Source organism: Myotis brandtii, unplaced genomic scaffold, assembly GCF_000412655.1.
Source record: "Myotis brandtii unplaced genomic scaffold, ASM41265v1 scaffold398, whole genome shotgun sequence".
In the NCBI taxonomy this organism is placed as follows: Eukaryota; Metazoa; Chordata; class Mammalia; order Chiroptera; family Vespertilionidae; genus Myotis; species Myotis brandtii.
The window spans coordinates 2,462,365-2,487,522 of record NW_005365280.1 but is presented as its reverse complement, the minus strand read 5'-3'; the positions used below and the strand labels follow the sequence as shown (position 1 = coordinate 2,487,522).

Below are 25,158 nucleotides of genomic sequence, written 5' to 3'. Positions count from 1 at the left end.
CCAGGCCCCTGGAACAGGGAAGATGTAATGGGATTTCCTGTTTTTAATTGCAAAGACTTACTGAATTCCAGGAGCATTCTCAACCTCACTGTGGTTGATGAGGTCTCCTGACTCATCCACTCTGTTTTTCACATTTGTTTAATTAAAGACTTGAGGAGAATCACTGGTTATTTTTAAAAATTATGATATCGGCAAAAATGTATAAAATATACATGTGTATTTAAAGACTAATAATAAAAATGAAAACCCACATAACCTCCATCCAGCTGGGGAAACAGATTACCTGCACCTTAGAAGAGTGGGTGAAAGGAGCTCGGCCCTGCAGTACCCTCACTTTCCTGATTTTTGTGTTCATTATGTCTCAGCTTTAAAAAAATAATTTGTGTATTTAGCTATATATTTCCAAACAATATATTGTTTAATCTTGCCCTTCTGGGGGCAACTTTATGTAAATGCAATCATGCTGAATCTATCATTCGATTTGCTCCTTTTGACATTATGTTTGGAGAGTCATCCACATTGATGTGTAAAACAGTAGTTCATGTGCTTGCACTGCTGTAAAGGATTGCATTGTATGGGTTGCCATGGTTTGCTTTCCCATTCTTCAACTTTGTTTCTCCACTGGTATTTGGAAGACAATATGGACCCCAAATTCAGCAAGTTAACTTGCTATTTAAAGCTTCAAGGATTGATTCCTTTCTGGCCATATCCCCTGAGTCTGGGCTGGGAGTTTCAGGTGGTTTGCTTTCATTAGTGGGCATACTGGATGTCCTCCTTTCTGGAGACCACCCAGAGAATGGACTTGCTTTGAGTTCTCCAGGATTGTTACTCTCCGTTCTCCTAGGTCTGAAATCAAAGCCCTGTTTCCTGCAGGATCCCATGGATGAGCCTTCCCTGTGATCACCAGCTAGACACCCAAATGCTTTAACTAGAACCAGACTAGTCTTTAGATCACAGAAAGACGCAGAGTTTTTCTTCTTCCTGCCGGTGCTTTCCAAGGGCATTCTCCCTTCCTCTCCCTTCCCCACCCTGTTTCTCATCAGTTATCTTACTGTTGCATTGTCAAGGGAGTTGGTTAAGGTGAACTCCCAATGTTTAGTTTTAAAATACCCCTGTGGAAATGAGCAAAGCTTTAATAAAACCTCAGCTGGTTACATTTATTTTCAAACTAGAGGCCCGGTGCACAAATCCGTCCCTCGGCCTGGCCTGCAGGGATCAGTGGACCTCTGCGTCATAGCAGCCCAGCCTTACCCCCCAGCTCTTTGGGTTCCAGCCCGCTGTCGACGTTGATCATGCATAGCATGAAGTAGTGCACGAAGTGGCAGGCGGCCGGGGAGGACCTGGAGCCAGGCTGGGCGCCACGCTGTGCGCGGAGCTGCTCCTGCGCATCCTGGACCCTCTGTGCCGCCCGCTTAGGTGTGCAGGGGGAGTGCCCGTGGGGGAGGGTCCTGCAGGGGGAGTGCCCGTGGGGGAGGCTCGTGCATCGCAGCAGCCGCCCTCCCCAGCCGTCAGCCCCAGTGTTTGGCGCCTATCAGCTGAGCAGTGCTCCCACTGTGGGAGCGCACTGACCACCAGGGGGCAGCTCCTGCATTGAGCATCTGCCCCCTGGTGGTCAGTGCGCATCATAGCTACCGGCCTGTCGTCCTGAACCCCACTTTGTGGAGTATGACTCCTTGCAAGCACAGTTCAGTGCTCAGCCAAAGATTTAAGAGGATTCTGCTCCACGTATTCTAGGGCAGCGGTTCTCAACTTGTGGGTCTTGACCCCTTTGGTGGTTGAACGACCCTTTCACAGGGGTCGCCTAAGACCATTGGAAAACACATATATAATTACATATTGTTTTTGTGATTAATCACTATGCTTTAATTATGTTCAATTTGTAACAATGAAAATACATCCTGCATATCAGATATTTACATTATGATTCATAACAGTAGCAAAATTACAGTTATGAAGTAGCAATGAAAATAATTTTATGGTTGGGGGTCACCACAACATGAGGAACTGTATTAAAGGGTCTCGGCATTAGGAAGGTTGAGAACCACTGTTCTAAAGGGTTACTGGTATCGTTATTGTCCTGTGACACTTTTGGAAGGAGGTCTCTGATTATGTTTTTCCTCTTTCATAACATGGAGAATGTGAGTGTGTTTTTCTATATTAATTGTTTATTGATACTTGAGATTTGTTTAGCTTTCCTTAAAATGTGCTCCCTTAAACTGATGTTAATGATTGCCATAAAGGGAAAAATGATTCTGCAGTAAAAGGTAGATCCTTTTTCTTTCTTTCTCTGCAGGGTGTCTCAGAGCCTTTGCTATGCTGTCATGCTTTGTGAACATTTAGATTTCAAAAACATGTTTGATTGTGGCATATCTGGCAGGGGTGATCTTCCTCTGAGTACTCTGGGAAAGGCATCATCAACATATTTTCCATTGTTTACCTTGGTTCATTCGACCTAGATTTCAGGATTGCAGGGGAATTTTTTAGTACCTTAAGATATGTCTCTTTATCTTTAGGGAGGATGTGAACCTTTAAATTAGAATATTTAAGCCAAAGAATGTGTGTGTGTGTGTGTGTGTGTGTGTGTGTGTGTAAGGTGAAGAAGTAGTTTTGTAAATTGATGAGAAGAATAAGGTGTCCGCTTTTAAAAGATATTCATTGCCCTTGGAATTATATCCCACAAAGGTTGGAGAGTAACAAGAGGTTTCAGACCAAAATTATCTCTTTGTGAATGTCTCCAGGCAGAGAAAGATTTTATGCTTAAAAACACCTAATGAAAATGATTGTTCTTCCAATGTCTGTTCTTCCCTCCCTCCCTCCTGCTCTTCTTCCTTCCCCTTCTTTTTAATAAGTGGGGAGAAGTGGAGATGAAGATGCAAGGGACACTGATAGATCTTATTTATTTATTTTTCTTTTATTATTTAATTTATTGATTGATTTGAGAGAGGGAGAGAGAGAGAGAGAGAAGAGAGAAAAGAGAGAGAGAGAGAGAGAGAGAAAAGTGGGGAGAGAGAAAAATCATTTTGTTGTTCCCCTTATTTATGCATTCATTGGTTGATTCTTATATATGCCCTGACTGTGACCGAACCAACAACTGGGCTATGATGTTTTGGGGATCATACTCTAACCAACTGGGCTACCCAGTCAGGGCCTTGTTTTTTGTTGTTGTTTTTTTAAGCCAGCTGATTTGGAAATGTATTAGATATATCTTATTTTGTGCCTTGTTGAGCGTATGTTTTCTTCTGTTGGTTCTGTTCTGTGTTCTCTTGGCCTTAACATGTGAAAGAAACCGAGACTGAAATGAAAACTACATCTAATTACACCTTTTCAGTCAAAATACTAAACCAAAAACCAGAGAAGCTCAATACCAAACAATTGAAAATTGTCTAGAATCTTTATCTAAAATAATTCCTAGTCTAACAAAATTTTTCAGCTGTACCTGCTGCTCACATTTCTGCATCCATAAGTATTTTGTATGTTTATTTTCCAGATAAATGGAGCTGTTCCTTCAGACACTAGTTCTTAACCACAGTGTCCTCTTTCCCCCTCTGGCTTAAGCTGTGGGAGGCCAGAGGCTGCTGGACGTGATCATGATTCATTATTTTCTGTGTGGTGAAAGGAGCTTGGGTTCTCAGCTTCCTGTCTCTAGCCACAGTGTTGGACTGTCAGGAGACCCCACCCTGCTATTGCCTCCCTTCCAAGCCTTGCATTTGGCTGTCCTGTCTGCTGTGTGCTGCAAAACCAGACAGCAGAGCAGGTCAGATTGGAGTGAGTACAACAACCACAGAGTGAATGCATTGGGAGTGAAGACATGGCTGACCCCCTGGGCTTGCTGAACATCTATTTCTGGTGCCCACAGGTTTTCTTGTGGATGCAGGAGGGCTGAGATACCATGTAAAACCTACATGAGCCCTTTGGAAGTTTAAAATCTACTAGTTTGTTTTCTAAAATTGAATATGAATCCACCTTGGTTTGAACATCAGTATCACTTTTGAAATTCTCTTAGAGCCCTATCTCAGGAGCATTAAGTGTACTTGACTTGCACAAGACTGGCCATGTATTGGTAATTGTTGAAAAAGACACAACACTGCATATATATTTGATTGGTCTTCAGACAAACCCAGAAAAATAGAGTTAGTGTGGGGAACATAACCATTGTCTCAAATGTTACTAGTAACCTGGTGATATGAGCCAAAGACCTCTTATATTCATTTAACAGATATTTATGAATTTGTTTTATGCCTGAGTTTCTAGGCTCTGGGAACACAACTGAGAACAAGATAGACCAAGCCCCTATTTCATGGCTCTTATAACTATTAGATCCAAGGGAGATCTGTAGATAAGTAAGTAAATAGTCCAAAGACGGGTTGCGTGGAACAACGGACAGATCTCAGAAGGACGGCGGGGGGTGGGGTGGGGGTGGAGATTAACCAAAGAACTAATACACATATATGCATAACCTATGAACACAGATAATAGTGTGGTAAAAGCCTGGGGTGGGGCAAGGCTGGGTGGAGAGTGGGGCAAAGGGAGAAGAAGAAAAAAAAAAGATAAGTAAGTACATAAGTAAAGTGGTTTAAAATGGTAAAAGGTACAGAGAGGAAAACAGAGCAGAGTACTATGAGATGAGTGGATAGGTAGGGAGGTGCGGGGCATGGGGGTGGAGGCTTCCTATGCAGACACCCTGGGGTGTGAATGCTTTCTTCTCTGAGTGATGCTGCCACCTTTAGGTAGGCGGGCCCCAGAGAGCACACACCGTCCAGCCAGATCATCTGACACAAATGCCCACTGAGGCCCAGAACTGGGAATTAGCTTCCCTACTCCATACCTGCGATGTTAAGAGCTTTTGAGCAATCCCATGAACAAGCCAGTAAACACATTTTTATTAAAAGGACTTTCAAATAGTGGTTAACCAGCCAAAACAATCACTTTTCTGCAGTAGTAAGTAAATGAATCCGGACATTCACATAAGAATAGGCTACCCTTCCTGTATGACTGTCATAAATCGCCGTCTGGGACATCACATTCTCTCAGTGTGTAGTTCTGGGATTGTTTTTTGTGCCTGTGTTTGTTTCTTCAGTAAACATTCACCCCCTCCTGCATATCAAGCACTGTGCAGCGGGGAAGAACCTGGACGAGTGTGACCCAGCCTCTGCCTGGGAGGCACTCAGCGTGGGGAAGAGATGGGTGTGTTTACACGTGCCAGGCACGGGGTAGATGGTAGCGAGCAGAGCAAACCTGGCGTAGCCCTGGTGTAGCTTACCTCACAGTGGACGCAACAGACACAGTAAGCCACAATACTGACAGAGTGTGATAGGTGTCACAGGAAAATTGTTAGTAAATAACAGGGGAGCTCGGGATGGAGAGGTCAGGGAAGGCCTCCAAGGGGAGGTGACATTCATGGCAGGTGTGAAAAAGAACTGCAGGTGAGAGGGGACATTCCTGGCATAGAACAGCATGTGTGGTTGCTCTGAGGCAGGAATGAGTTTTATGAACTCACGATGGGTAGAAAGGAAGAGATGGAATGTGGGAAAGGTAACCATAGGCCATATCTAGTAGATGACAGTAAGTAATTTGGTGTTTATTACAGTGTAACAGGAAGTCCTGGCAGGATGCTAAACTAGGAGAACGATAGGAAATTTATTTTCAATAGGTCATTCTGGTTGCAAGGTTAGATGGGGGGTTAAAGGAATATACTAGAAAGGCCATGAACTCGGTCTTAATCCTAGCTTTGCCATTTACTTAGTCTTGTGGACTGTTTATTCATCTGAGAAATGGGGCTAATAAATTCCTCCTCACGTGGTGACAACTGAGTGAATAATACCAGGTGTCCAGAACCATGTGTAATAGACAGAATATGCTCAATAACATTGGTTCCCTCCTTCCCATAGAGCAGAGTATGTGAGTATAGTGTTCTGGAATCGTCCCTAGAAGCCTCAGAGACTGCATCACCGAGCCCAATAGTAGCTCCACGAGGTGATGGGTAAAGTGTCTGGTGTGGAACATTTTGTTTTTCTAACTGAGATTGATCTGACCCATTCCAGTATTAGATTATTAATGGTGGCTTTATAATAACTTGTTCCAACTGAGATTCTGACTTTAGTTTAGTGAACTGATTTTCCCCCTCTTCTTGATGCCTTTTGAAGGCGAGAACTAAGTTGCTAAGGCAGTGCTACTGTTGCTCATTTATTGATAATTCTCAGTTACACAGATTCTCCTCAGTTTATGATGGGGTACGTCTCAATAAACCCATCATAAGCTGAAAATATCATGTCAAAAGTGCATTTAATACAACTAACTTACCAAACATTATAGTTAGCCACATCTACCTTAAATGTGATTAGAACACTTGCATTAACATACAGTTCGGCAGTTACTTGAGTTTCATCTCAAGAGTCATTATTTGTCGTCCTGTCACCAGAACCAGGAGACACAGATGGGCATGTTGTAGATGTGAAAACAGAAAACGCAATATCCAAAAAGCACAGTACAGTGTAAAGTGTTGGTAGTTGACCCTCATGATCGTGTGGCTGACCAGGAGCTGTGCTCTCTGCTCTGTCAGCATCACGAGAGAGTGTTGTACCACATGTCACTAGCCCAGGAAAATCACAATTGAGAACTCAAGGAATGATTGCCACTGAATGTGTATCACTTGGTCATCATCATAAAGTAAAAAAAAACCAAAAAAACAATCTTAAGTCAAACCATCGTCAGTGGGGGACTGTGTTAGGACGAACATCTGCTAAACCTGTCCCTTGCTCATACCTTGGACTGTCCTTTAGACTCAAGACATTCCTTTACCTGTCAGTTTACTTGGACTTTCCTGTTGTTTTGAATCTGTAATGAGTTTCCTATACAATCTGAGAAGAATACTTAAGTCTCAAGAATTCTATGATAATGGTGTTCATTGGGCCCATGTTGTGAGTTTGCATAGTGGGGAAAAGATTTGTTTATTTATTTTTTTAACCATGTAAATAGTACATGCAAAGAAAATGCTACAGAGTGGTTTGGGGGTAATAAAAAATGGTCCAAATGTGGCAGCTGTCCTCAAGGCGTTTGCAGCATGAATGCAACCTTGTTTTAGCCATCCTAAACCTGTAGGGTCAGTCTCAGACCTGCCTATAGTCAGTTCTGCTCTGAGATGGTGACAGGCCTTATATGGAAATTAACACATGGGGTATGGTTAGAAAGGGGGTTTTGTTTGTTTTTGCTTAGGTAAAAAAAAAATTTAATCAAAACTGGTTTTTAAGAGCCATTTTAGGTTCACAGCAAAATTGAGTGGAAGGAAGAGATTTCCCATATACCCTTGTCTTCATGCATGGTTTCCACCATTATCAACATCCTGCACTAGAGGGCTGCTTTTGTTACAGTTGAATCTATAGTGGCACAGCTCCATCCCTTAAAGTCCATAGTTTACTTATGGACTTTAGGGGTCACTCTTGATGTTGGACATTCTATGGGTTTGGACACATGTATAATGACATCTATCCATCGTTATATCACACAGAGTATTTTCACTGCCCTAGAAATCCTCTGTGCTCTGTCTATTCAGACCCTGCCCTCCATCCCCCAGCAGCCCCCGGAAATCTTTGATTTTTTAACTTTCTCCATAATTTGCTTTTTTTCCAGAGTATCAAACAGTTGGAATCATACAGTATGTAGCCTTTTCAGATCAGCTCTTTCAGTTAGTAACATGCATTGAAGTTTCCTTGGTGGCTTGAAAGCTCATTCCTTTTCAGTGCTCTGAATTTAAAATTGACCCATGGATTCTGCCAACGCTTTTAGATATATTTGGGTTCTAGAACAGACTGTTCTGGTCTACTGTCCACATCATGCTTCCTAATACAGAGGATAGCAAAGCCATGGACGCTTACCGCTGGAGTGGCTCTCATCAGAGACATGTTCTCGGCAGGAGCTCATATGTAGCTCCCGTGATTATCTGAGGGATGGGGATGAGAAACATCGTCCTGTGTAGTTAGTGAGCTTTCTAAAATAAAATCTCTTTCATATCAGAAGTGGGATTGATTGGAATTGTAATTTTCCTGCCTTTGTGGTTCGACTCAGTGTGACTTTGAAATTAAATGGTTCTACACAGATGATCTTACAGCACACGGGCCGCTGAGTCAGGTGTCTTGATCCCACAGCTCTCAAGGTGGTGGGCCTGGCAGACTCTTAAAATTCGTGAGCATCCAGTGTCAGCAATGGCACCTGTTTCTATGGAAAATGGAAAGAAAAAGATTCTGAGTAAAAAATGGCTGGAAGTGGGCGATTTTTCAATCAGCTGTGTTACCCTGATACCTTTAAAGGCTTTACATGTATTAATTTGTTTAACCTTCACAACAACTCTGTTTGATAGGTGAGGAAACCAAGGTACTGAGAGCTTAAACACCACATCCAAGGTCATATTACTAGAAAGTGGTGGAGGCAAGAGTTGGACCCCAGCAGAATGGCTTTTTTGCATCTTTGCTTCTAACCACCATAGCGCGCTAACCGATTGCGCCACTGGAGCTCCAAGAATGGCTTTTTTGCGTCTCTGCTTCTAACCACCATGCTGGACTGGCTCTCATAAAAGGCCCTTGTCCATCTCTACTGGGATTATTCAGCCAATACTCTGCTTTTGTTAAGCTGTTGCCTTTAGCATGATGTTTGCTTCTGACTCCCTAATGCGGAACATTTAAATGTTGTTTATGCGGTCATAAACATGCTGTGATAAATATATGGTATCAAGATACAAACTCACTTAAATGGAAACTTAATCTTGGAAATAAGAATAAAACAAGGTAGTTAAACGCACGGTTCTTCCAAACCGCGTATTAATTGGTCTAGTAGTAGCAGATAGACTGAGAATTAGCCTGGGAGTGGTTCCCAGAGGTGCTTTAATTCTTTTGATTTTAAATCAAGATTTGGCACTTTGTTCTGCATTTTTTCGAAAGCCTCACTTTAGAAGACATGGGAAGAAAATTGCACAAGAGCCCTGCTTTCTCTGCAGTTTGTTTTGGTTCACCTAGTGTAGTTCTTGCCAGGCTCCCGGACTGGGAATTGCAGCCATGGTGATTTGGAGCAGGAGCTCATGAAGTGGCCTGAGAACCCTCCATAGGGACGACCCTGTCCGCGGGCTTCCTGGCGGCTGAGGCCCATGGCTGCAGGTGCTGTGTTTTGTTAGTCAGGAGGAACTTTTAGGTGGTACTTTCCTTGACAATATTTGAGAAAAGGGCAGAAGAGCTGTTATTGATGGATAATGATTGCCTAAAATAACGCCATAGAACTTGTAAGACTTTCCATTTGCTTTGTGTACCCATTTTACTTTTGGAAATAAATACATATATATATACACACTTATATATATAATATGAATGTCATTATGTTGGATTAATAGTTACTGAGGATATACTCATGTATTCACCTCACATTTTGCATTTTATTAACCAGTTGATCACATAGAAATGAAAATTTCCCGTTGGCTTCTGAAAGCAATATTAAAACTTTCAGAGGGATATTTCTTTTTCCTTTTTAATTACAATCCATTAGTGATGGACACTTTTGTATATGTTGGAGGAGGGTGGCATGGTGACATTTTACCTCTGAAGGAGGGCCAGGGCGGAGAGAGTCTTATCATGGAACTGAGTGGGGAATCTCAGAGGGAAGGCGGGAGAGGATGGGTGGGTGGGAAGAGATTAACAAATCTTATATGCATATATGCATCACCCATGGACACAGATAATAGGGTGGTGAAGGCCTAGGGTAGGGTCGGGCTGGAGAGGGTCAATGGGGGAGAAAGGAGGACACATGTAATACTTTGAACAATAAAGAATTATTTTTTTAAAAAAAGGAAAGAAAAAAGAAGGTACATAAACAACAACAACAAAAAGAGAAAGTGTTATCTCCTCCAAGGCCAGTGACAGACAGTGCATGGACTGCCAGGAACCCTCAGGCTGCACTGTGAGGAGGAGAGGCCCTGGTGGTACTTCCAGATTCTGTCCAGGTAGTAACCACCATAAAGGGAAAAGAACTCTGTTTCTCTACTCTCAGCACTCTGGCCATCAGACGTGCAGGGATTTTCCCACAGACCCGTTCTCCAATCCTCTGCAGTGCCCACGGGTTGTCCTACAATTCAGTTCCGTTCTGACACTTTACCTGGAGTCAGCATCAGATCCCATAGGTTAAGGGCTGAGTCCCACAGGACTGTCCCCACCCCCATTTCAGATGCCAGTCACAACTCCAGGTTGTCACCTGGTCTCCTGACTTACTGGGTATAAGTGGAAGGTTACCATGAGCCCCTCCTCAGGTTCAATAATCTGCTACCATGGCTCACAGAATTCAAGAAAATAGTTTGCCTGCTAGATTATCAGTTTATTATAAAAAAAAAAAACATGCAACTCAGGAACAGCAAAATGGAAGAGATGCATATGGCAAGGCATGGGAAAGGGGCTCAGAGCTCCCATGCCCTCTGGGCACCCTTTCCTCCCAGCACCTCCACCTGTTCAGCAACCTGCAAGCTCTGAACCCATCTATTAGGGCTTTTATGAAAGCTTCACTGTGTAGGCATGATTGATTAAATCACTGACTATCGGTGATTATTCAACCTCAAGCCCCGCTCCCCTCCTCCAAGCTTGGGGTATTTAGATTTTAGGCTCAACCTGGATGACATACAATTATTTTTATTTAAAATATTTTTAGGCAATAAAATTTTTATTAGAAACGTATTTACAGTTACTAGTGTCAGAGTGGAGATGAACCTGATATTAAGAGAGTTTGGTAACTCACAGTTTGGTTGATTAGGTCCTTTAACAAGAGTTCATTTAGTTATTTGCAAGCCACTTGGTGTGTAACATGAGGGCTGTGGTCAGTTCCACGTGGAGGGTCACCACTGTGTGCTTCCTGCCTCGTCTGTGGAGATGGTATGACCCATACCACTAAACGTGTCTTGCTCGGTAGCACACAGATTGTACACACTGTGCAGAAAGAAAATGATGATTTTTTAAAAATGAAATTGTGTTGCATTATATTTATAAACTCTTATAACCCTAAAACATTTTTGGGATCATCACAGTTTTAAAATAAAATGAATATATAAAATTTGAACTGATTAGGAAACCTCCAGTAGGAATTGTAAGACTTTGCTGTTTTTATTCACTTTATTTCAGAAGTTTATTGCTTCTACTATAAAGTTGGCATTTTTATTGCAAAAAAAAATGTTTTGGAAAAGACTAACAGAATGGCTTTTTCTTTATCACCTTGTCTCACAATTCATTCTAGTGGTTCAATAGTGAAATTGTCAAGCTATAAATGTCCATCCTGGTCTGTTGGGCACATCTTACATTGACAAAGTGATTCTGCTCTTTGGTACTCAGTTGAAAATTCCAGGTGTCCCTTTGGAAAAAGCAACCAAAACTGTTTGCTCCCTTGGGTTCTGTTTCTGATGGTGACCCCTGACCTTTTTTATTGCTGGCATTTCAGATCCTTAAACAGTGCTGCTAGGTTCTTCGGTGAGAGGTAGGATGAATAACCACTACTTTATAGACAAGATAAATGACAGAATTTTAAATATTAGGCCATTTTTAATGAAGTTTATCTTTATCATTTAAATCATTTCTGTGGCCACTTTGTCAGCTGTCATAGGAATTCTGTTGTATCCATGTAGCAGTACATGGGACCAGATGTCACATATGATCAGCCCTCTGAAGTATGCTGAAGTGTTTATAGTTTTGCACCTGCTCTCAGCTCTTTGCTAGAAACATTAATATCATAGTTTGGTTATTAAAAGGTGCCCAACTTTATAAATGTTCACCTAAATATTTCCAAGGTTTTTATTTTCTTTATTCTTTCCCTCCCTTTGTTGTACATGTGGGTTTTGTTTTGTTTTGTTTTAAATCCTTGCCTGAGGACATGCTTTTATTGATTTTAGAGAGAGGGAGAAGGGGAGGGGAAAGGAGGGAGGGAGGGAGGGAGAGAGAGAGCAAGAGCAAGAGAGAGAGAGATAGAGAGAGAGATGTTCGAGGGAAACATTGATCAGCTGCTTCCTGCACGTGCCCCAACCTGGGTGTGTGCCCTGACCGGGATTCAAACCCGCCATCTTTCTGTGTACGGGAGGACACACCAACCAACTGAGCCACACCAGCCAGGGCTGGTACATATTTTCTTAAAAAACTTTTTCTCGCATGGAATACTCTCATAGCCCAAAACCACTGTGTCATTGACAACACAGTGAGCATTTTCCCCCTCAAGATTTTAATTTTATACATCCCTTTAAGGCAGCGGTTCTCAACCTTCCTAATGCCGCGACCCTTTAATACAGTTCCTCACGTTGTGGTGACCCCCAACCATAAAATTATTTTCATTGCTACTTCATAACTGTAATTTTGCTACTGTTATGAATCGTAATGTAAATATCTGATATGCAGGATGTATTTTCATTGTTACAAATTGAACATAATTAAAGCATAGTGATTAATCACAAAAACAATATGTAATTATATATGTGTTTTCCGATGGTCTTAGGCGACCCCTGTGAAAGGGTCGTTCGACCCCCAAAGGGGTCGCGACCCACAGGTTGAGAACCGCTGCTTTAAGGTATGCCATCACTGAGGTAAATAAAATGGCACCTTCCAGGCCTGGGGTCTCCTCTCAGGCCTGAGCACTGCCAGGGAGTCCTCTCTGCTGCTGACCCTCCCAGTCATTCCTCTCTTCCCAGCAAGGACACTCGAGACTCAGAACATTGTGCATTCACTTTTATCCTGGGTATTCTCTTTTCTGTAATGCCAGTTTCTGAGCATTGAAAACATTTCGCACATCTTCACTTTCTTTTAAGAGTATAATGACCATCCATGTATCCGATAGTGTGCTCCCACGATTGTCAACATCCTCTGTCCCTGTTTGAAGAGCATATTTTAAACATCATGTTTCCTTTCTTTTTTGTGAAAATAAATTTTCTCTATTGCCAAAAAAGTCCGCTCATTTTTCAACTCCAAGTAACTTTTTCCTGGATGAAATTTGGTTGCTGTGTTGACATTTGCATGTATTATCGGGGAGGGCTCTTTGTTGTAACAACGATAGCATCTGACATTTATTGGGCAATAACTATGTGCTAATGGTGTGCGTGTTACCCTTGCCATCACATGTAACCCTTCAGCAGTCCTGAAGGAGTGCTCTGCTGGCCTGAATTTATAGCCAGAGAAACTGAAGCTCAGTTCAGTAAAATTGCCCAAGATCAACATAGACGGTGGCAGAGCTAGACTTTCCAAATCCTGAACTCTTCACCACTATCCTATATTACTTATTATAGAAATTCCAGCCAAATTTAGTTATGCCAGGAGGATGTAGTCCAAATACATCAAAAAATCAAACCACAAGTCTTTCCACAAGTACAACATGGGTTCAGTTTTCCTTTTGATTTTTATTGAAAATAAGAGCAAGTTAAGTGGAATGGTAATTTTTAAAAAGATGCAGTTTAGTTTTCTTTAAATGAGTTTTGGTACTATTAGTTGTTTATTGTAAATATATTCGGAATTAAAATTTTTAAACTCGCCCTGACCGGTTTGGCTCAGTGGATAGAGCGTCGGCCTGCGGACTGAAGAGTCCCGGGTTCGATTCCGGGTCTTCTTCTCAGTAAAAAATAAATAAAATATATATATATATATATAAAAAGAAGCTTTCCTTCTCTTAAAAAAAAATTTTTAACTCAACAACATATTAAATATTGAGGTACTTGAAGCCATTTTTCCCTTCATTCATCTCATTGCAAGGTCTGTGATGGAAGTACCTTACAGCTGTGTTTCCATCCTTACAGATGGAGTGGGGAGGCCCGGTGGGTGGCTCATCACTCAGCAAGTCTTACAGATTCTGCCTTCAGATCGTTTCTTTGTTCTCTACTTTTTATCCTATTTTTCTCTTGCCTTTGCAGTGGTGCCAGCTCACACACCATGAAGGCTGTGGTGGGCGCTAGGTAGAGGGTTATCAGGACATCTCTCACTCTTCACTCTGCAGGTGGCGTGGCCTCAATCACAGCTCCCAAAACAGATCTCACCGTGTTATTCTCATTGCACAAGCCATCCGTGGCAATCGCTTCTAAAAAAAGTCAAAGTCAGCGTGGCACTCCGTGCTGTCTGCACTGTGGTTGCTGTGTATTATTTCTGCCTTATAGTTCCCAATTACCTCTGTTTGCCTACTGCTCCATGAACATATCTTCTGCTCTCCAGCTTTGTTTTAGCTGTTTCCTGACTAAGTTTTGCTCCCAACACATCTGCATGCACATTTTTGTGGCTTTATTCATAGTCCTCTCCAGTGGTGATCCGTTTTCTTCCTCTCTACGGGACGTGGGAGTTTGCAGCCTTCCTCGGACTCCACACTGCTACGACATCCCTTTATTTCATGTAAAAGACATTCCTCCTTTGAGATTCTCTTATACACTCGTGAAGAACCTTGACACAGACAGGGCTAGCTGATGACATTAACTGCATGATGACCCATGCAGACATGGATGACTCACGTCATTGAGCATCCACATGGATTGCTATCCAGTATCCTAGCCTGGGCTAAAGGAGTGTTCACTAAATTCTTGTAGACTCAGAGAGGCAATGCACTGTAGCTGTTAAGAATGGGGGGTGCTGTAGCCAGAGAATACCTGGGCTTGCATCATGCTGCTGCTGCCAGTTAACTGTGACTTTAAGCAAGTCATACAATCTCTGTACCTTGTATCTCAGTTGTTGTTTTTTTAAATATATTTTATTGATTTTTTACAGAGAGGAAGGGAGAGAGATAGAGAGTTAGAAACATCGGTTTCGGCCTCAGTTTTTTTTTCCATTTGAAAAACAATAATAAAGAGAGTCTTATAGGGTTATCAAATATGTTAAATGCATGAAACCAGGTAGAGCTAACAGGAACATATCTGGAACATAGAACTGCATAAGTGTTAGTTATTAATGATCATTCATTTCATTTTACAGAGATTCTGCTGTGACTAGGTTAGAGTTTACCACCCTGAAACGTTCTACATCTGAAATATTACATCTCATCAACTCTAATCAGCATCTTTGCTTTTTAACTTTATCCTGACCACACATTTCTTGCCTTGCTGTTTTCTCCCAGTCTGTCCTCCTCCTCCTGACTTTTCTTCTTTCTCTTCCCAACCCATGCCCTGTTGGGTCTCCCATTGATCCAGAGCAGACCCTAGCCAGCTACAGGGACTGTGTTCTTGAAAAGCACCTAGTTTGCAAAATTCATAGGTGCAAGATGAAAGTCTTACAGGAAATAGGGGATTACAATAAAAACAATTTTAAAATGACATTAAGGGTGTACCTTAAACCAAAAGAGTCTAGAAGACATACTCTTCCAAAGCAAACCAGGTATATTGATGTTAGAAGTCTGTTCTGATTGAATGAATTGGTTTCTTCACATGGTCAAAAAATTTTGCTGTAGCTTCCTAAAGCATTTAATGTTTTGGGCATTAACATTCTTCTTGTGATAGGTTTCAGAGGCTCTTCAAAATGCATCATATATAATCCCTTTTACTTATAATTCATAGAAGTGCTTGTTATATGTTTTAAATATATGGATATGTTAACTTGTTGATATTCAAGTGTATAAACTCATCTTCAGACTACAGTTATTTAATTCTGATTGAAGCTGGACTTTTATACCCGCCAATCTTACAAAACCCCAACCTGTATCGTCCCATGTCCCACTGTCTGTGTTTCTGTGAGCTCCGCAGCAGAACAGTCTTCTGGTCCTTAGTGGGCTGTGTTGATGATGCTTTTGCGCAGACAGTTACCCCTCCTGAGACGCCATTTCTTTGCCTTTTCAGCTTCCTGACTATTCAGCCCTCTAGATTCTGCTCAGGGGTTTTCTCCTCAGAGAGAAAATACGTTGCCTTGTTTCCACTTGATCTTGCCCTCTTTGGAGGCTACTGCTGTGCACATAATATTCTGTTATAATATGTGTGTACAAGTTCAGAATATTGTTGTCTGATCGCAATATGTTTAATTTATGTTTGTAGCTCGACAAAGTATCACACTGGGTGTTAAATATTTGTTGACAGAATACAGCTCTTTGTTGCTATCTGCTGTGACACTTATCACTGTCTGTTTAATAGTTATTCATGTGTGCACCTATGTCTCTCACAAGGTCGTAAGCTTCTTGAGGTCAGAGGCTATGCTCCATTCATATCCCTCAAAGCACCTATAATGTGCAGTGTGGGAATCAGTACTCAGAAAATACTTGCTGGTTAGCAGAATTCTTGGACAATTTAGGTGACCCAGGATATAGTTCTCCAAGCTGGAAATGATCATCAAGGGTTAAAGGTCACGCCCATAGACTAATCTTCAGGAGTCAAATGTCAGTTAGCTATATATATCTTTCAGATACAGGTTATGGCATTTTCTAACAATCATTGATCAAATAATTAGTACATGGAAGTGAAATTTGTGTTTAGAAGCACACACTGATCATTCATGTCCCTTGAAACATTGACTGGTTATTAGGGCTTGTGCACATCAGGGCCGTTGGCCATCTAAATTCTAATTGCCTAACTGTATTCAAGAGGCTGTAAATACGGACAAAAGACTCCTTGACCCAGAAATCTTTCAGTGTGAGAAGTGGAGAAAGAACTCCAGCTATATAGGGTTGTTGTGATACACTGTTGTTCTGCTTTCTTTATTTCATTCTCCTGTTAAACTTTCCAGGTCCATACTACCTACTAAATTAAGTACCAACTCTCATTTCAATACCTGGCCCAATATAGACCCAACTTATCTTTACAATCTTATTTACTAGAATATGTGTGTGTAGGTGGGGGGAGGAGGGTATTTTCTCTAGTCTCATGATACTGAGCATACATTTCTGAACTTAGTGGACCTCAGAAACTTTTGAGGGTTTGACTCTTGTTAACATCCCATTGAACTTCTCTTTGTGAAATGCTGGTCTAGAGAAATAATTATTTTTAAGTAAGTCATTGAAAATAGTCTATATTTTCTAACAATCTCTAAGGTTTCACTACTGTTAAATGCAAGCAATCTTGCCCTAATATTATGGGGTTGTAGGACTGGTTGGTGATCGAAGTAAATTCTCACATCTGGATTATTTTTAACTCTGTAATGTAAAAATTCTTTTAGTGTTTTCCGTCCTACATGAGTATGTGGAATTGGGAACAGAGATTACTTTACATATACCAGTCAGAGCTAAGCTGTTTTGTTGACCTCAGGAATACTGCAGTATCGGAGGGGTGAAGGCCAAGGTGGCCTCGAACAGTTGGATGAGGAGCTGAGAAAACTGGGCCTTGAGCTGGGTCTTGGAGAGTAGGAAGATTGGATCAGGCAGAGCAGGGAGACAACAGTGAGATAAAAGATTGGAATTGCATGCGTTGGTGGTGAACGCAAATGGTGTGACTGGCTTGAAGAGATCCATTGACTTCCCAGTCCTGGGAGAGAAGGGAAGAGACTTTGGTGTTTTGTAAAATAGAGATACTGTTAGTGTAGAACTGTACTTCCTATTTTTTTTCTTTCTAGGAGCTAGAGACATTATTACCTTGCTGGTGTCTAAAATGTCAAATAGTGGTCAGTGTATTTCTTTCACACACACACACACACACACACACACACACACACACACTGTCTCCTGAGAGGTTCACATACTTTAAAATGGACTTTCTTTGAGGATGAATGAGAAGGTGGGAGTGGAGAGTGGTCAGGAGTGCACATGCCTTTAGCCAAGAATCAATGGAATGCTCTGTTCTATTAAGTCAGCAGCCATACCCATATCTGCAGGTCTGTTCAGTCTGTTTGAAGGGATGTTCTTTGTAATTCACAGGATATTTGCTTCGCCAGGGATAGTACCTCTTTCTGTAATATAGGTATCTCAGCAATAGGCTGGGCCTGACTGAGAGTTTGAAGGAAATCTTTGCTGATAAGATTTTATTGATATAATCAACAAGGTCATAATAAAAAATATACACACTCAATATTGATTATGTTTCTGATAGATATTTATATTATTCATCCTTTTTCATATATATATATAAAACTTTTATCTTTATATTGTAATATCACATTAGTTTGTTTCAAAGGGTAGCATACTATATTTGACTAGGGGCCCAGTGCACGAATTCGTGCACCTTGAAAGGAACTGTGGGCCACGAGGCTGCAGTGGGCACAGGGGAGGGTCTTGGTCCATCTTCCACACCCCCATCCAGCCCCTCCCGCCATGACTCCCAGACCCCTGTCTGCCAGCAGCCCTGTTCCCGCTGCTGCCACTCCCATGCTGACAGCGCGGAGCAATTGGGGCTGGCGCCAGCAGTGGGTGCAAGTAGGGCCAGCACCATCAGCAGGTGCTCCGCACCCCTCAGGAGCAGGGGGAGGTGGAGAAGCCCTCAGGGACAATTGGGGCCAGCAGCCGCCACTTAGACCCACTGATGGCACTGAGTGATTGGGACTGGCAATGGGTGCGAGCAGCGGCTCCAGCGCCGGCAGTGGGTGTGAGTGGGGCCGGCACCGGCAGCAGGTGTGAGTGCTGGGCAGGACCATTGTGCACAGGAGCAAAGAATTTTCAGTAACCTCCAGAGGCTCGTCCTGATGCCAGCGACCGGTGCCCCGCCTTGGTCTGGCGCCCCTGCTCACCTGCTCCACCATCCTGCTGCGGCCGACAACCGCCTTGCTCTGCCACCTGTTGTCGATGTCTGCCATGTTCCACACGCGCCCCCTGGTGGTCAGCGCACGTCATAGGGACCAGTTGTTCGGTTGTTCCGCTGTTCTGTTTATTTGCAAGTTAGCCTTTTATTATATAGGATTATAGTCAGGTTTACTCATAATGGGAAAATTTTTCTTCACAATTACCAAATAATTGTGTATAACCTCTTGGGGTTGGCGCACTAAACTGTGGTTTGAATTAGGATGACTTTTAGTTGCTTATGACCTAACTCAGACATCAAGAAGGGTTTAGCAATTAATGAAGTACTGCTGTGAGGTCCTGACTTCCTTTGCTTTCTATAGTAAGGATCCTTGTGCTAAACTAAATGACTAGTAATTGGGTAGCAGCAGATGAAGTTAGTGGCTTCCCCTTTTTCCCTGCTGCCCAGTGTCCATTTATTCTTAAACAGAAACACACACAAAAGAAGGTAGCAGAATTATATTGGCATTCCCATATAATGTGCTATCTTTCTAAATGAAAGGGATACACTTTTCAAGTACTTAAAATGCTGAAGTAGGATTTGTTTCTTAAAAAGAATAAAGAAAGTCACATTGGAATGTCAGTGAAGAAAGTATAGCTTTATTGTTGGACAGCTACTAGCTACAAACCAGCACTTGTTCTTTGATGCTGATAATGATTTTTGTCCAGTCATGGAATAAAGGAAGCACAGGAGAACTCCAGAGAGAGCCTTGGGGTTCCTGTTGGCTTGCCCCGCCCCTGTTAGGTTACATCGTAGCCTAAATGTGAAGGTATATTTTACAAACTTGGTCCATGCCTTATTATAATCCAAGTGACTTTTCTTCCCTTTGTTAAATAAAGCAGTGATTTAAATGGCTTTTAAGAAATAAAGAAGCAAAATCAGAGAAGGCTTAGTTAAATGTTGTACTACCGGCTCAGACAGATGCCTTCCAGAGCAGTGTTCCACTTAAGGAAATTTTCCTGGCAGAAACCTCAAGCTTTATCCACAAAGCAGAGATCCACAGCTTTCTTAGAATTAAAAACACTTGTGCATTTTTATTATAACAACTATAAATGTTTATCTTGTTTTAAAGGGTAGACACAGAATGTTGAGATTTGCTTGGAAGCAGGCAGAGAAACCCATTTCTCTAGATAGCGTTTCCCTCTAAAATCTGAATATAAAAACCACATTCTCTTTGTGCCTAACTGTCCGAGGTATTGACCTAGGTCTCATTTCCTTTCAGCTAATTCCTAGAATTCAAGGAGATGAATTTTCAGTTTCATCACCATAGGAATGTCATGGTTTTCCTTCCCTAGACTTAGAAGTTTTGAGTTGTCTACCTGACTCTGGCATCCATGGGCAGCCTTTCCTTGCTGCTGAGCTCTGGATTTTATTGGGGCCCTCAGAGCTCTATTGTACCCAGTGATGGAGAAAGGACACCTTGCTATTTGCCTGTACCCTCATGATTCTGTTCCCTGTTAAGGATGAAAGCCATGGGAAACATTCCCCCATATCTATTTAACAATAATTTTACATTTAATGACTTGATGATATTGGAGGTTCCTTAAGAATAATCACATCAGGAAAGCCAAGAACTGTCACAGGATCACATACTATAAAATTACTAGAGGCCCAATGCACAAATTCATGCACCAGCAGGGTCCCTTGGCCTGGCCTGTGGGATCAGGCTGAAACCGGATCTCTGACATCCCCCAAGGGGTCCCGGATTGCAAGAGGGCGCAGGCCAGGCTGAGGGACCCCACTGGTGCACAATTGGGGCCGGGGAGGGATGCGGGAGGGCTCCAGGGCGTGTCCAGCCCACCTTACTCAGTCCCAAAAAGCCGGACCCCAGCAGTAAGCTAACCTACTGGTCAGAGCGTCTGCCCCTGGTGGCCAGTGCACGTCATAGCGACTGGTCAACCGGTCGACTTCTCCCTGGTGGTCAGTGCATGTCATCGCGAGTGGTTGAGCGGCCTTAGCATATCATTAGCATATTATGCTTTGATTGGTTGAATGGCCAACCAGACAACCAGATACTTAGCATATTAGGCTTTTATTATATAGGATAGTGCAGCACCTTAATTTTGTACACAAGGAAAACATTTACAAAGCAAAGCAGACTAATGGTTTGTTACTTTCAGAATGATTTCCTTTTCAGAGTTTTCTCCAGATGCAATTTCAGTCATGTTTGAGTTATTAACATGCAAAACTGAATATTTAAAAAGGGCATGTGTGATGGGGAAGCATGTATCTTGCTTTTAAATTTCGGTTCAGTGTTGAAATATGTGAAAATTGTCATCCAGAACTATGGTTTTAAAATTTATCAAAGGAAATATATATACATTTTAATAACAAAGAAAAATTTAAATATGAGATTGATTTAAAAGTATTTGACCCCATGCAGTATGATTGCAGTATCTTTATCTTGATGCTCTTCTGTTGGCATCTTTTAGAATCATTAAAAATATCTCTGAACAACTAGATCTGTTCTATTAAACCAGGAAAGAAATTCATTATGCCTGTACTATATTTTTGAGCAAATGTAAGAATTTATCACTTCAAGCAGTGAAATGAATTTGGCCTCTGATCTTTCTGAAGTTGCAATATCATTCAGATCATGTTATCAGGATGCTGAGTTTCTCTTACGTTTTTTTCTCTTTCATTGCTACCTTCTGATGTGGCTGCTGTGTTGACAACCCTCTCTACTTCTGCTGTTGAAATGTTTTGTTTCCATCATTAAGGAAACCTCCCAAGGTAAGCACTGTTATGGAGTGTGGCATGTGTACTGACTAAGTGTGTAAAAATCCAGGATTTTATCCATTACAATAACCCATGTGGAACACCTGTCCCCTTGAGAAGAAAAATCATCTTTCTAATGTAAAACTTAAATTGTGAACAAGCAATTAATGTTGGTAATGATATAAAATTAGACTGCTCCTCTACATTACAAAGCAGTTTCATACATTTTATTCTTGGTATTAATGCTGTGGTCCTGTCAGGTTACTGTTTCTATTTTATTAATGACTAGAGGCCCGGTGCACGAAATTCGTGCATGGCGGGGAAGGGGTGTCCCTCATACCAGCCTGCACTCTCTCCAATCTGGGACTCTTCAAGGGATGTCTGACTGCCGGTTTAGACATCCCTCTCACAATCCGGAACTGCTGGCTCCCAACCACTCACCTGCCTGCCTGCCTGATTGCCCCTAACTGCTTCTGCCTGCCAGCCTGATCACCCCCTAACCACTCCCCTGCCAGCCTGATCAACGCCTAACTGCTCCCCTGCCGGCCTGATTACCCTCAACTGCCCTCCCCTGCTGGCCTGGTCCCCCCCAACTGCCCTCCCCTGCAGGCCTGAACGACCACAAGTGCCCTCCCCTGCCGGCCATCTTGTGGTGGCCATCTTTGACCACATGGGGGTGGCCATCTTGTGCAAGGGTGTGACAATCGATTTGCATATTACTTCTTTATTATATAGGATGACATGAGGCTCAGAGAGAGGAAGTAGTATGTTTGATTCCCAGATTGAGTAGATGGAGGAGCTCGGACTGTCCAGTATCACCACCTAGAAAATGTGAGGACAGAATAGTAACATCATAGGATTGTAGTGTTAACTGTGATTATTGATTGGACCAGCTGTATTTTCTGTGTCCTCCTTAGAATAGTTGATATCATCAGAAAAGTTCTCCAACCTTTTACATAAAGTTTCAGCCACCCACCAGCTCTGTGTGTTCCACTGAAATTTCTAGCCAATCACAAAGTTCATTAGTAGGAGTCATCCCCCTTGCTCTAGCCAGCCTTTGACGTCATATTTACCAGTGAGAGGCCCAAAAGTTAGAGAGTAAGTGGGAAAAAGAATATGAGAAGCAGGGGATCTGAATGACCAACTCCTGAATAATTGAAGGCTGATTTTGTTACCAGTGAGCATTTTATTGGGTATCAAAGGGATACTTAGTGCCAAAAGGAAGGAGGAACTCGACCAGCCCCTGACCAATGATGCTGGTTATAGCTTTCGTTTCTGAGATGCCATCAAGACAGGCTACAACCACACACATAATATGTCAGAGTCTAAGATGTGTTGGGTGAGGGTAAGGAATCCAGAATAGATTAGGCATACTTGACTCTGGGGTTATGAGGGACAATATAATTTAGCTTTTGGAGTAAGGAAACCCACTAAAATGCTAAATGTTACCCTTACGGCAATTTAGAAACTGTCCTTGGCACTAAGAGTTTCAACTCCAGCAAGGAAGGCACACATTGAACAAATAGCATCAGACCTGTTAAGAAAGAGGAAATACATGCTGTTATAGAAGTGTAGGTGCTGGCATCCTGGCCAAATTTGGGGGGAAAGGAGCAATTATTGATGTGGCTATAGTTCCTAAAATTAGCAACCAAAAAAGTATCTCTGCTACTCAGGAAGATGTGAGTTCCCTTAAGTGTTTCTTCTTTCACTTGCTGTTGGTTCCTAGAGGTTTCTGAACAGACTGACAACCTTGTAATATATTTAATTCTTTCCCCACAGAAAAATGAAATCATAAGCAATTCCATATGTGGCTACTTAGTGAAGGAGAAACACTGAAATGAAAAGAGGCACAAGAGCACATTTTTTAAAAATCAGTAATTCTTTATACAGAGAAATGTTCTGGTGCCTTTCTATCCAGTGTATATAGCTTAGTGGTTTCAGTAGGAATCTATCCTATTGATAGTTTCTAAGAAGTATCATGAAATTTTCAAAATAAAATGAATGTTAAATCACGTTTGTGTGTGTGTGTGTGTGTGTGTGTGTGTGTGTGTGTGTTATGCCATAAAAAAATCTGTAAAGTATAAAGGTCATCTTTAAATCAAATACGTGACACAGAGTTAATTGTTTAAAAAGACATATAGATAAGGCCTTTTTTTGCAGGGAGAAGGAAAGATACTTTTAATGATGATTATATAAGAAAAATTTTTTTCTTGATTTAAAACAATGAGATTTTTGTAAAAGAGAAAGAATTCTTACCATTCACAACAGCATGGATAGACCTGGAGAGCATTATGCTAAGCAAAATAAGCCAGTTGGAGAAGATAAATATCACATGATCTTAACTCATTTGTGGAATATAATAAACAATATAAACTGATGAACAAAAATAGATCCAGAGATGTAGAAGCATGGAACAGACCGTCAAACCTCAGAGGGAAGGAGGGGAGGGGGTGGGGAGATAAAAGATCAACCAAAGGTCTTGTATGCATGCATATAAGCATATCCATGGACACAGACAGTAGGGGAGTGGGGCCAGGGAGAGGTCAATGGGAAGAAAAGGAGACATATGTAATACTTTCAACAATAAAGAATTTAAATTTAAAAAATAATAAAACAATGAGATTTTGACATGAATAATTAGCACAAGTATCAAAAAACACTGTTGGTTCAATTGAACAAATAATTATTCTGGGTTTGAATCAGCCCTGATTGTAGCATTCTAACAGAGGTAGGGTAGAGAACATATACACGGTGTAATGAACTACAGGAGGTAAAATATTTGTGGGATTCATAGGGTGCAGGATCCTGTTCTGACTCCTATATAACTGAGGACAGCTGAGACTTGACAAAATATTAAAAACCTATCCTTGAAGGCACTGGAGAAATACCAAATTAGTAATCAAGAGAAGATGGAAACTAGAGAGGTTAACCTGGTGTTTGACTACATGCCTTTCAAATAAAAGCAAGTAAATAGCAGTGTAGTGTTTTTGATAGCCTTACAGGGCCTAGGGGACTTACGGGGACACAAGTGTCAGGGTCTGCCAGAGTTGTCCTTGGTAACCTACTTATACTTTGGGCTGGCAAAATGGATTGAGACCCAGCCTTGGGTGGGGTATAAAGGTGAAACAGAAGTAAACCAGTCCTTACTTTTATTGCTGTGTGGTTGCAAGATCCTTGTGTAATCTAGGAAATCTCAAACATTAAAATTGGATCAAAGTGATCCTAGAATGCAGGTTCCCTTAGGCACTTGGCAGAAGCAAATGTAATCCTAAGTCTCTCTTTGAGAACTATTTAAAGTGGATCATAGACCTAAATACAAAACTATAAACTATAAACTTCTAGAAGATAAGATAGGAGAAATCTAGGAGATCTGGGGGTTGGTGATGACTTTTAGATACAGCAACAAAAGCATGATCCATAAAATTAAAATTAATAAGTGAGATTTTGTTGAAACTAAAAACCTTTGCTCTACAGAGGCGTTGTTAAGAGAATGAAAAGAAAACCACAGACCGGGAAAAAAATACCAGGTGTACCGGTTAATAATTCGGATTTTGTAATCAAAGAAAACATGATAATTTCAAGAGAAACATCGAAAGTGCTTTATTCAAAGTAATGTCCATCGCCAGCTACGGTACACATTTCCCCCATCTTTCAGGTAATTTGTGGGTACCGTCCCAATAGAACTTTTCTTGTTTTGAGGCAAACCATTCAGAGACCCAATTTTCCACTTCTTCGTACGTTTTGAAGTGCTGTTCAGAAAGTGCGTGTGCCATCGATCAGAACAAGTG

The 25,158-nt window shown here is 41.6% G+C and overlaps 1 protein-coding gene across 1 annotated transcript in view; it reads left to right on the top strand.

Annotated features, from left to right (window-relative positions):
• The window catches only part of KIF13A (kinesin family member 13A), a 210,862-nt gene that overhangs the window by 59,219 nt on the left and 126,485 nt on the right, over positions 1-25,158 (top strand). The window contains exon 2 of the mRNA XM_014545170.1: positions 21,373-21,385. Within this exon, the coding sequence (XP_014400656.1) occupies positions 21,373-21,385 (13 nt within the window). The remainder of the gene's footprint in view (positions 1-21,372; positions 21,386-25,158) is intronic.